The sequence below is a fragment of the Fulmarus glacialis genome, unplaced genomic scaffold (genome assembly GCF_000690835.1).
Source record: "Fulmarus glacialis isolate BGI_N327 unplaced genomic scaffold, ASM69083v1 scaffold879, whole genome shotgun sequence".
NCBI lineage: Eukaryota > Metazoa > Chordata > Aves > Procellariiformes > Procellariidae > Fulmarus > Fulmarus glacialis.
The window spans coordinates 13,669-26,502 of record NW_009234955.1 but is presented as its reverse complement, the minus strand read 5'-3'; the positions used below and the strand labels follow the sequence as shown (position 1 = coordinate 26,502).

At 40.5% G+C, this 12,834-nt stretch overlaps 1 protein-coding gene across 1 annotated transcript; it reads right to left on the bottom strand.

Annotated features, from left to right (window-relative positions):
* Nucleotides 1-380: 380 nt before the first annotated feature.
* CPA6 (carboxypeptidase A6) lies at nt 381-12,056 on the bottom strand (the record flags this gene model as incomplete). The annotated part of the gene is made up of 5 exons (XM_009585793.1): nt 381-733; nt 2,255-2,339; nt 6,791-6,993; nt 11,605-11,695; nt 11,946-12,056. Coding segments are annotated over 5 exons (678 nt in total), but the record flags the coding sequence as incomplete, so codon positions are not given.
* Between the last annotated feature and the right edge of the window lie 778 nt (nt 12,057-12,834).

Below are 12,834 nucleotides of genomic sequence, written 5' to 3'. Positions count from 1 at the left end.
CAAAAGTGCATGTATATATGTATATATACATGCAGAAGGAAGCCACATTGCCACTTGCAGCGCGGCCAGCTGCAACTATATGCCATTTACTGCTATAGACACAGGCCTGTGTTGGGTCACAGAGTACATATACATGAATGTAAACTTTATCCCTTGGTTTGAGAGACCCTGCTAAGGGAAGTCTTCCTGTTAGGGAAAGGAGTAAGGCCAGGGACTGTCTGGAAGTGGAGTTTTATTTCAGGCACCTGTATGTGGACCTGGACCTGCCCCACTGAAGTTGCAGAATCAAAGCTTTATTGCAAAAAGAACAGACTATTTTACACCAAACTGGTAACTTAGTATATCAACTTTATGGTATTGTTGTAGAGCAGATATTAAATGATTTTTTCCTTTCCCACCAAGTCAATCTGGTAGAAACAATACCGTATTTCCCATTAGCTTCTGTAATTTTGAAGTGGCCAAGCTTAGAATGGCAACTGAACACACTGAAAGGCGGCAGCAGCACTGGGAGTAGAATGCTCACTTCCAGCTCCTAGAAATAGCTCTCAATGACATTTCTTCAGCAGATGAAGAGTTATATTTTTAACTGCAAGCATGGTCTCTGTGCAGGTTGGTTTGATCAACGTCTCGGGAAGTAAAAATCCAAAATGGCCAGTGTCACGCAGCTCAAACGCAAACGCGTAGGGGATGCCGTTTTTGTAGGCCCAGTCCATAGAGCTACCAGAACTCACATCTGAAAGAGGGAATTCAGAGAAAATTTTAAAAAATCTTAAATGCAGGTCATGTTGAAAGCACCAGAGGGTTCTTACGGCATTTTGTCTCCAGGGCTCAGTGAATACACTTGCAACTCCAGCTGTTGCTTGCCCTGATCCTGAACACCCTTCAGAGAACACTCGTGGGCACCCAGCACCACAATATGGGTTAGACTCTTGATTTTCACAGGAAAAAAATTGATAACTGACTTTTTTGTGTAAAGCAAAACTTTAATAAAAGAGAACATTTAGAATAAAGCCTCAAACTGTTCTTGTCCCCAGGTGAGTGCAGTCTAAAGCTTTGCTTCCACAAAGATCTCCCGGCTGGACAGGAGCTCTGCATGCTCCTAGGTTTAACTTGGGTTTTTTAGGCAATCCCTTCGCAGGGAGAAGGGGGGAAGTTGATAAAGTAATCTACAGTCTCCTTTTCAAAGTGCTTTTAAAATTCCTTTCTCTTAATTTCTGTCTTGTTTTCTCACCATTTCCTTACAGCGTGAGAGCATTTGCATAGGTGGTGTCTAATATTAACAAACCTTCCCGAGGAAGTGTGCTTCTTATGCTTTCGTTATCTCCATATGTTGATTACCCAAGACACTTGTATTTATATAAAGATCCATCTCTCATGTGGCCTGCTGTCTTCTGTGCAATTCTGGCATTAATTCACACTGCTCTTCCTTTGACATAGCGACTGACTGCACTGTAATGAGCACAAGATGATGACCGTGCTGGGAGATGGAGGCCCACAATAAAGTGGGCCTGTTATCATTACCGAGAGCGTTCAGGCCTCATAGTTTTAGTAAAAAAAAAAGCGTCTCGTTGAAACCTATTGAACTTCTTTTTCTCTTACCTGTCTACGTGGAGAGCTTGCCTGACAAATGTTGTTACATATTTAAAAGGCATATTTTAAAGATGTTTTGTTATAGGGAAAAATGCATTTGAAATCACTCTCTGAAAAATGGACGATGTCCAAATAAAGATACTGTTGCTATCATTTATCATCAGCTAGACACAGAGACATTTGAAACCTAGCTTTTAAAGACATGACCCTAAATTTTAGAATGAGCTCTATGAATAACTGTATATCTATCACAATTGCACAGGAGAGGCAAAGTAATGGTGAAAAATGAAACTTACTTTGAATTATTTCCTCCCAAATATTTTATAACTTAGTGCATTTACATTTAAAGATGTACTTTTTAAGATCTCGTTTTATCTTTCTTTTTTAAAAAATCTGTTTTTATATGTTCTGAACATGTTATTTTCTGGCTTTTGCCTCTCAAATGCATTGCATTTTAATCTCTTTTATTGCATCAACTGAGTTAATCTTACTCCAATCAACTGACTGAATCAGTTACAAAACTTCATCTTCCGCCTTCCTCACCATCCACAACTGGAACAAAGTTCACTTTAAACGGTGTTTGCTTTCGTTGTTACAATAAGGGTAATCTCCTTCTTACTATAGGTAGGTCAAAGTCACAAACCTGTGCCAGAGGAAAACTTACACAAAGTGCTAGATGCAGGACCATATCTGTATCTTATACCATAGGCTGACTGAAGAGCGTTAACAGCATTATAGGCTGCTGATTCCTGTGTGTGGGAGAAAAACAAACACATCAATTAGACTTTGAATTAAATACTGTAATGGGATTGGAACCTGAGCTATGGATCATTGACTTCCGGCGCAATGCTGTGTTCTGTGAGTCCGTGGCAGCTATTTAAAATTATTTTAAAGGATAGATGCATTATTTATTTTTATTGACAGCAATTCCCTAATTCCACGAAAAACTTGGTTCAGTATTTTCATGGCATAAAGCAGCTCACTGCACTGTGAATGATCAGCCATTAAGTATTTGTAATTATACATATATATACCAATTTAGTGACACAACAAATTTAGGCCACATGTGAGACCGTGAGATGAAATAATCTTTTCATGCAGTATAAAAGCCATGCATCCATTTTCTGCCAGTACCTGTGGATGCATTTCCCAGTCCACTAAACCTCATCTCTGCTGGGCTTGTGAAGGAGAAATGATCCACAGTGGTTCAGTGAGCAGAGTGGGAAGAAGGAAGGAGGCAAATTCCACTCCTGAATCTCTGATGGACAGGTGAATGTTCACTGCTGGTCTAACTTTTTTCTGGCGCCAGATGATGTAGGCTTGGAGAACTCTTTCCACTGCTGCAGAAATGTGATTTCAGTACTGTATGGGGAAAATCTGCACCTACATTTCAACATCCATATGGATGCAGTCTGTTTAGGAGGTTCATGGCATCCTACAGAAGGCCTGGCCCATGGCAAATTCTGAGGATCACACTTGGATAGTGCATCCGAACACAGAGAAGGGACACACATACTCAAAAGAAAAAGAAATATTATGATCCCAAAGAAAAGGATTCTAGAGAATGTACAGTGAAGGCCAGGAATATCTAGGAAAACACAGAGCCACCTCCCTATAGAGAGCAGGAAATGAACATCTTTGGAGCTAGAAACTGCTGGATGTTGAACCACTGGATAAGGCTGTAATGGTTGTTTTAGTTGTTTTCTTTCTGTGAACTGAAGAGCTGTAGGTTTCAGTTTATGCAAGTCTTCATGAATCTGGTTCTTACCTTGTTATTCATCAGACACTAGATGAATGCACTGGGGAAGGATTACTCTATACTTGCCTTTCTGTTTATATGTTTTCCCTAACCTTCCACTTGTTTGCCATTGTCAGGAATCGGGATTCTGGCTTAATCCTGGGGCTGTTGTTTGGTGCCTGCATTGAAGCCCCAAGCACCAGGCTCTGTTGCTCAACAGAAATTTGGCAAGCAGCTGTGCTTACCATCTCAGGGCCGTGGTGTGGAGCTGGGACGGCCCGACAACAGGCCTGATGCCAAGGCAGTGGGAGGCAGGGCTCAACTGAGGGAGCTGAGATGGGTGGAGAGCAATGTCCTGGTGAACGCGCCATGGGACGGAGAACACAGCCACAAAGGAGAAGACTCCCTGTGCATGAGTTACGCATTGTACAGCAGTGAGACAACAGAAGCAAGCCCTGTTGAAATCTTTCTGAAGAAATAGTTTGGCAATGCCCATTTAAAACCAGCACAACAGGACTGGGTTCTGTGCAGAGGCAGCAACCATCTGGAGGCCAGACCGGGAGTGACCCAAATCCACGTCCACCACGTAGGCAGGTATCCCTGGGCACCGTGAACTTGATGCTCTTAGCCTTGAGGGGTGCTGCTTGCTTCCACTGAAGGGGACAGTTCTCAACTGCATCATACTGTGCAGGTTGGATCCTGAATAAATCCGGACAACCAGTCTTTGAACACCCTCAAGGAGAAAGCTTCACATAAAATTACCAGATTTTCACAAAGATATACACAAACTCACTCATGCCATGTAAGTTCACTGCAAACACTATGGCAAACAACTGTAGAGGAAGAAAAGGGATGAAAAGTAGGTGAAATTTAAAACTCTCGAGATGGATGAATGTTTCTGCTGTTTTTTTCAATCTAAAACTGCACTTTCATTTTAAGTATCTTAAAAGAACAGATTTCAGGAGAGTGTTAATAAGAGAGTTGTGCCTAAATTAGAACAGAATATGCATGTTGTGATCAGTACACAGCTCTCCAGTTTCAAAGCAACTCTGAATAATTGAGGACTTTAATTGAGATGGTAACTGACAGCTCACTAGAATGATACGACCCAGACAGAAACATCCTTTCTTCTGCTCACGATTAATTGTGGCCCCCTGTTAGGACCAAATGTTATTTATCTGCTATGCGTGTAGAGTCCTACAGTTGTCCACTGTACACAGTCCATGTAGACCAACGAAGCTTGTTCCATCAGCAGCAGGAAACAAGAGATCTGCCGCATTCTAGCTGACTGTAATTTCCAAGAGAACTGGAGAATCTGAAACCTCAGCCTAAGTCACCATTTTAGACACCTCAAATATTAAAGACTATTCATTTAGGAGCCACCAGGTGATGGAGCCTTTGGCTGTAGGCAGGTATTAAAAAACAGAAATAAATAAGCAACAGTATTCCATTTATTTTCACTATGATCCCCATAATGAGCTTTCTAAATAACAGGAAATTACTTCAGTTTCTTATTCCAACCTCCCTGATCTTTTTGACCCACTGCAATAAAAAGAAGTATAGAGTCCAAACACTGGCAAAATATTTAGAACTGGGATTTGGCTTCCATTTGTCCAGGGCTGTTGTCTGAAACAGTGTCTGCACAGACCCTTTAGGTCTGTGCTCCACTCCCTCTAACGAGAAGCCCGATCCAACATCTCACAAACCTGGGGAACACCTAACTACACATCAAAAACTGGGTTCCTTTGGTCTGAAAGCTGTGGATGGAAAGATAGAGTGTGTTTGCTGAGGGGCGGTTACTCCCTGTCTCAGAACGGAAATAGCTGTTGAGCAACAAGAACAACATGTACTGAAAATTTACTGGTATGTGTGAAAACTCTCAGTTAGTGACTCCTTTTCCTTACAATGAATTTCCTGATGCTGTGTCTGCTATTGCCTTACGTTACTCTGGATATTTTCATCAAATACCCAATAATCACCTACTTGCAGAGGAGATGCTGATTCTTCCTAACACCATGTGTTTACCTTCTGCTGTGTTGTCTGTTCTTAAAAAAATATTCTTGCACCTGCTGGTCTTCAAAGGAATGAGATCCTATGGTTTTAAATTCCCAGTCTATGTTTTTTGGTAAGTAATAGTCACCAATTCACTTGGGGAGCTCCTTTGTCTTTGCCACTCCCCAAAAGAGGGTGGAGAAGGTAAACTAAAAAGAAGATTCATGGATTTATTCACAGTCAATGCAGGGCTGGGTGGTCAGTCCCCACAAGTCCCATATTTTTAGCTCCTCTCGCTGCTTAGTTAACTTTTAATTTGCTCTATTTCCCAGGAATGACATCAGACAGGAGAATTTTTAGTAACTGCTGAAATTAAGTGTCTTAACAGAAATAAACACACAAAGAAAGTTTAGTTTGTGGAGTGCTGGCTGCCTAGCCTCTTGAGAGGGCAGCTGAGTGGAACTTCAGCGAAGCTCCAGGGACTGACAACATTTGTTCTGCACAGGATAAATCTAAGGTACAGTTAAGCTCCTTTGGAGTAAACTAGCTTTAACTAGCACGTTAAAAGTCACTGCAACTTTCAAGACCAAAATGGGAGAAATATGGACAATGTAATTTTACTGGGGACTGAGGGTGAAAGAAAGAGGCTTGCAACTGGTTGGTGCAATGTGTGTCTGTGAGCAGGAGCAAACCAGAAAGTATAGCTTAGCTGTGCTTCCCTAAGAGAATAAGCCATAGGGACGGTTTTATGTACAGGAGGCTGGCTAAAAACAGATCTCAGACTGCAAGCAGAGGGAATAGTTCTTCTGCGTTTGGATGAGCATGGAATACGTGAAATGTACATATCTGTAAATCGATCAGCTTGCACCAAAAAAAGTAAACTTACTAGTTTATTCTTCTAATAGACAAAAGTCCCTGATATTAATTAACTGCTTGTCTTAAAGGGTTAAAACCACTATGTCTGAGCAGGATGATACATAAAGCAATCAAAGCTTTACTTTTGGTGAAACCTATGAGATTTCTCCTCTAATTGATAAACATAAACCATTTCAATTTTGTTTTGTTCATAACATTGAAGATTATCTTCGTGCTCCTAGTGTTTAAGTTCTGAGCATGAAGGGACAGAATTTCAGCTAGATGCCCAAGGACTTAAGTACATAATTCCCATTACAGTTAATTAAATAAAATGATAATAATAACAACTATAATTAAAACCCAGGGATTTATCCTATAAAGTAATTTAAAGGGACTGATGGATGGAAGGCACTATACCATTTTAATCAAATTACACTGACTCACTTTGAGTGAAGGTTATATAACCAGAAATACAATTGCAAGCGGATCCAGAATAAATACCGTTCAGTATTAGATATGTGCAAAGTATTGAAGAAACAAGTCCCCTCTCAAAACAAAATGTACCAAAAAATATTATATAGGGAAGCATATTCTCCTGAGTTTTAATGTACTTACCACGCAGCTGAAGTTTGGAATAGTTGCATATTTGTAAGAGTAAGGGTACAGCAGCATCTGTGCATACGCGTGGAAGGACAAATAGGCTTTTATTTGTTTCCGATGTTTGCGGAGAAAATGAGCAACAGCCTTTACTTCAGGCTCAGACTCAGGAAAGGGACCACAGTAGGTGTCATCGCATGGGTGAAATGAAGCACCTTCATCTAGAGATTGAATGAGAAAGTTGATGGTGAATGGTCACAGAGAATTTCCAAGGGTTAACTTCTGGCTCAGCCTGTGTGGGCCCACATGCAAAAGTTTGAAAAGCAATAAACAAATTGCTTTCTCGTGACTGACGGGCATGAGCCAGTGGGACCTCAGCACAGCAATCTGCTTGTTCATCTAGTAGACACGCCAAGTTGCCAATTGGCCAACCAAACGCAGTTCTCCCCAGAAGACATACTTTTAACCCAACAGAAAAAGGAGAGCCTGACTTCCTTGTATTTTCTTCCATGGCTTTCCACACGAGCGGCACATTTTATGATAGCATTCCAGTATTAAAACTGTTGAAGGGTCTCAGTTGGTCTATTTGAAATCAGAGCGCTATACCTCTTTCACTAGTCACTGCCAAGACAGGTCTAGCCTTTAAGAGCATTTTAACATACTAGCTACTGCAGTGGTGGTTACAATGGTAGGTAGATAACCTCAACAGGCATTCTCTTAGAGACTGGTTTAAAACATGAGAATAGTTCCTGACTACTGCCTATTTTTACCCTTGCAAACCTTATGGGAAAAAAATGACAACCCACATGAGATGATTGCTCAGTTAGCTAAAACAGAGATCATCTCAGTTTGCACAGGGCTTAATTTTCCTTCAGGTTTGGGGCAGGGGTTCAGTTGTGAGGATATCTTTCACCATGTCAACCTGCTCAGGTGGCAGTAAGCTGCAGAAGCGTAGCCTGCCTGTAATATCCCATGAGGTACTGAAAGATGAAACTCAGAAAAGGAGATGTGGCAGTGGCTCTTTTATCATTTAGCAATTCTGGATCTAAGCCACCGTCTCATTTACAGCTTAGGGCCGGGGCCTAAAAGAACAATATTTATGCAAATCCACTCCGCTCTTTTATCCACCGTGATTTGAAAACGCCACATGTTTTACACTGACCTGCAGAATAATAATTGTTTGTTTGCGACATTCCCTGGTGTCATCAGGGACTTACAAAAGCAGTGTTTTATTAGCTTTCCTTTGTATAGTAAGTACTGCCACCTTCAAATAATAAGAAAAGAGCAGTGTGTGAGAAGGCATAATAATATGAACTAAAACAGGGTTATGCAATCAACCTAATGCCAAAAAAATTAAAAAGTGGAAGAATTCCATGCTGCAGCTTCATTTGTAATATGAAAGTTGAGGCTACCATTCAATGGCCACAGGTGGGGATTTCAAAAGGTGTTAGTGCTTAGATTACAGTGGATATGGAAGGGTTATATAGAGGGCAGATGGTCTCCTCCCTGCAAAACAGATGGCCACCAAGTCATCCAAATCCCAAGAGCACTCTGCCTCGATGTCTTCTCAGATAATATAGCTAAAGGAGAGCTATTTAACAGAGCTTCTGGAGCCTTTGCTTTTTTTTATGGATACTTCATCTTCTGTAATAGTGTTGCATACTGAATCATGAAAATGTTAATAAAAAGCAGAATCCTACAAGCTAATGGTAAAATGAGCCAACGGTAAGATATGATTCAGTTTAGTGACTTTCAGTGAAGAAAAAACACTCTAACCTGTCCAGACTACTATTGTGAGCCATTTGCAATCCCAGCTGTAGTTAACGCTTTTCCTTAAGTGAAGCTGGCTGACAGTAAAAAGAGAGGGTTTCCATGGTGGCCTTGGATAATGTAAGGATATCCTCAATTTACATACTGGAAGTTCTTTTAAAGTAACACAAGAAGGGGAAAAATGATACAGTATGTATCAACTCCTGTGAAATTTCTGAGTTAGAGTCATGAGAAGAAAATGGAATTGCATAAAATGTTACCATGCTGCCTCATTTTTGTACCTGATAGCATACTGGCGGAGGACAAATCTCCTCCAACATCCATCATGAGATCAAATGTACGAAGGAAATGTGTGCAGAGACTGATAAAACCAATGCTTTGGTACAGCAGGAAGGCTGGGAGGATGGATGAGCTGGAGCATGATTCTCAAACTTCCTTGCAGCCACTTCTTCTGCCAGTATGGGGTACTGTCCTCAGAGAGCAACGGGTGCACTGGAAATTGTGATGCGCTGGGAATTTTAACTCCCACTGCTGCTCTCTTGGGGCCTTTGGATGCAACACCTTTAACTGGATTTGCCCTATGACATAATTTAGTTCTGAGTACCTCATTATTGTCTTTAAAGTTGCTATTTATTTCATCGTGCTAGTTATTGCACATATATATATATATTGCAAGCAGCATTTCTACCCAGAGATCTTGCTGTCAGTATTCACCTGGGTCTGTGTGCAATTTCTATTTTGGTACAAGGCGCTGCAAAGTGAAGTCTACCACAATCAGTGATACGGCCTTTTTCTCAGTCCCTAGAGAATATAGAAACAACATCATAAAGCTTACATCAAAGTCCTACACTAGGAGGGAAGAGGAAAGCTGAAGGGTTGCTGTGTTATCTTTACCAACTAGATCACTGCAGCTAGCATTCAGCGGCTTTGCTGGGGCCGGATTCTGCCACAACACACCTGCCGGGAAGCCCCACAGTGAAGTTCAAGCCTGTGTGCAAACTGTAAGTGCGACTGAACTGAATTAAAAGGTTTTTACAAGCACATGTAGTATTAAATGTTAAACACGCCATGATTATACAAGCCTCAAAGTGTGATATGATCTAGATTCTTCTCTGCCTCATTTAGTGTCAGATTAATGAGAACCTAGGGCGCCGGGTAAGGATCTTCTGAGCACCAGTCAGCCCAATTCATGAAAGAGCTCTTTATTCTCTGGCAAAATAGAGAATCAGACAGAGTTCGGGGTCCGGTGAGGGAAGCAGAGCATGTGCTTGGTGGGATGATGAGCAACCCTGAAGGAATTTTTATTTTTTAAACTCAGGGTGGGGACCTGTCTTTCATGTTCAGTGCAGGGGAGAAATGCAGCAAGTAGTGGATTACAGCACACAACCCGTGTGTGTATTGTTATAGTTTCACTCAGCCTACAAAAAATGTTTTTTCCTGAAAACTAAGCAAACGTTTTCAGGACTGAGTAAAAAGTGTGCTTTAATACAGTGGCTAGGGAACAAGAAGAGGGAGGAGCAGGGTGATTTGAACCCAAAAAAGATTAATTAGGACTAGAAAGAAAATGCAGTGGGTGAGTATTAATGTTGCACTCATAGGTACCTAAATAGGCTCTGAAGACTTTGTAAGAGAACTGTTCATTTCAGCTACGCCGGTGGCTATCTTCTGAACAGTAAATGTATGTCCCCAAGATACCTCCAGTTGTGACTTACACACTTAAGTAAAATATGGTAACAGTGATTGGTTCATTTTTACATTATTTTTGCAGCATAAAATTGATAGCAGCCCTGGGACTGTCTTCTGTAGTGGAGGGATTCTCAGCTAACATAGGCTTTCTGTAACTGCTTCTGTGTCTGTCCTCTCCTTACTGCAAGTAGAGTTGAAAAAAACTGGAAGCATATTTCACAGGTCCATACTGTATTGAATGTATGCTTCTGTTCACTCTCACCTCATTTGTAATCTCCCCAGGGAGATTATTCACACTCATTTTTATCCTTACAGTTCTCGAAAATCTACTTAAAGAATCCAATCGCTGCAAGCCAGACTGTACAATGCTCACTCCTACTGCAGGTAATTGGACTATTGTGGAAACATCTAGAGACTTCCAGTGGAAAAGGGATGGGCTGAAGGGAGGGCCGTTGCGCTAGCACTATGCAAATACAATTTCTGTCTTTACAAGTTTGTAATGTAAATAAGGAAGGTGGACGAATGCTGGAGGAGAAAACAGCTGCACAGAGAGGTGAAGGAAGTTGCTCAAGAGCAGGTCAGCAGAAGAACCAGATACATATTGCCAAATTTCACAACAAAGTGCTATTACTTTCTGCTGCACCAGAACTTGTATGGCTGCTTACTCCTATATGAGTTGCTCTGTCTTGCTGTAAGATTTGATAAAATACCATTTCTTCTTCAGTGGACCCATTCCAAATCTTCTGCTAGTATTTCATTACTGCTGCATTCTCTACGCAAAATTGAGGTCAATTTTTATGAAAGTATTTACAGAAGTGCTGGGAGTTTAAAATTGGATCTCCATGCATTTAGAAGCACCTTCTTTCTTCATTAAATCACTAATAATAATGGCCTTAAAATATTCTCAGACATTCCTCTGTGAGGCCAACAAAGCAAGTCTGACATTTCCAAAGCTAAAGCCATTTCAGAGAAATGATGAATTAAATAAAATGAAGTTTGAAATGTTTCCTAAAGCTGTAGTCAGGTAAATTCTGAAATGTGATGGGCCAGGCTCAATGCTGTGCTTCAAATTATTTACATGATTGCAGAAATACAGAATAGCTGTATGTGTAGTTTTTTACTTTTGCCACACTCGCCATGAAAACTTTTTACTTGTGATGAGATGTGTTTTTCCAAAGTTCAGGACTCTTATTTTTTTAGAAACTAGAAGGAAGATTTGAGCCCTGGCTTGTGGCTTTATGGGAAAGTAGCTTCAACTTTGACTATGGAAAAGAGAACGCTTCACAACGGATGTGACCTAACCTACTTACTCTGTTGGATAATTAAATAAATACAGGGTAATCTGAACTGGTGGACCAAAGTATCTCCAGACTTACCACACCATTTCACTTTCCAGTTGCGATTAGCATCAACACCATGACACCGAAACCTTGTGTTCTTTGATCTTGTTTTTCTCCAAAATCGATCCTAACAGAAGTTATAAAATAGTTAAATAGCAATATCACTATATTTTGGCAAAAATCTATTTGTACAGATAACAAACCAACCCTAATAAACATATTCAGTATTATATTTTAACTGGAGTAATTTACTTCCATTTTGCATGTCACCAAGTGATGGACAAGATTATACAGAAAGTCACCTTTGAATGATGTAACAACCATTCGATCTTTCCTGTCTGAATGATTTTTTGAGTCATACTACTGATACTACTTACATTTGTCCAGCTAAAATGATATCCATCCACATTAAATACAGGCATGATATAGAAATACAGCTGAGTTAGCATCTTTCTCATGGCAGGATTGGTCTGGTATGTCTGAAGAGCCTAAAGCAGAAAAGCCAAAGAAAGTAGTTTCCATAATAAAAATAATTTCCTGATCAAGTATTGTGACAGGCTAAGACAGTCATGTGGCCTTTGGCAGTGCAGAGACCTGATCTCATGGCACCACTGACATCCTTAGAGCTGTACTTGAAAGGCTGATGTCTTCCTGCAAACGTGATTAAAGGCAGCATGTGAACATGTGAAAAAGGTGTTCAAAAGACCCTATTCTCTCTGCTTCTCAATAGCCACGAAAATACAAGTCACATTACAGAGAAGCAAATGCATACAAAGTGTTTCTTGACGTAGAACCTGAAAGTCAGTGGAATAGATTCTTAGTTGAGGAAATGTGTTTAGCTCCTGTAAGACAATGGAGTGCTGTTGCTTCCACTAGGAGATGATTTGGTGAGGTCAGAGCATGTCTTAAAGTGTTTAAGGCTCACATTACATAAGCTTTTGTTGTATTCAAAGTAATTTACTATATGCACAATCATCAATACAAGCAGCTTATTCCTTTATAATTTAGAAAACCCTCTACTTTTGGAGAACCTCAAGTATAAAGGTTAGTAGAGGAAATCTAGGTAGGAAAGTATTTTTTTTCCATTCTACATCTTAGATTCTAACGCAGCAAACCAGAGGCTCCTCAGCAGTTCTGGTTGCTAGTACCAGAGATGCTCCTTTACCAGTTTCAGGAAGACTGGACTCCACATGCTGTAGCAAAAACTGTCCCTTGCCATAGTTGGGCATCAGACTTGCATCCTTCAAAATTTAAGTCTTGATTCTG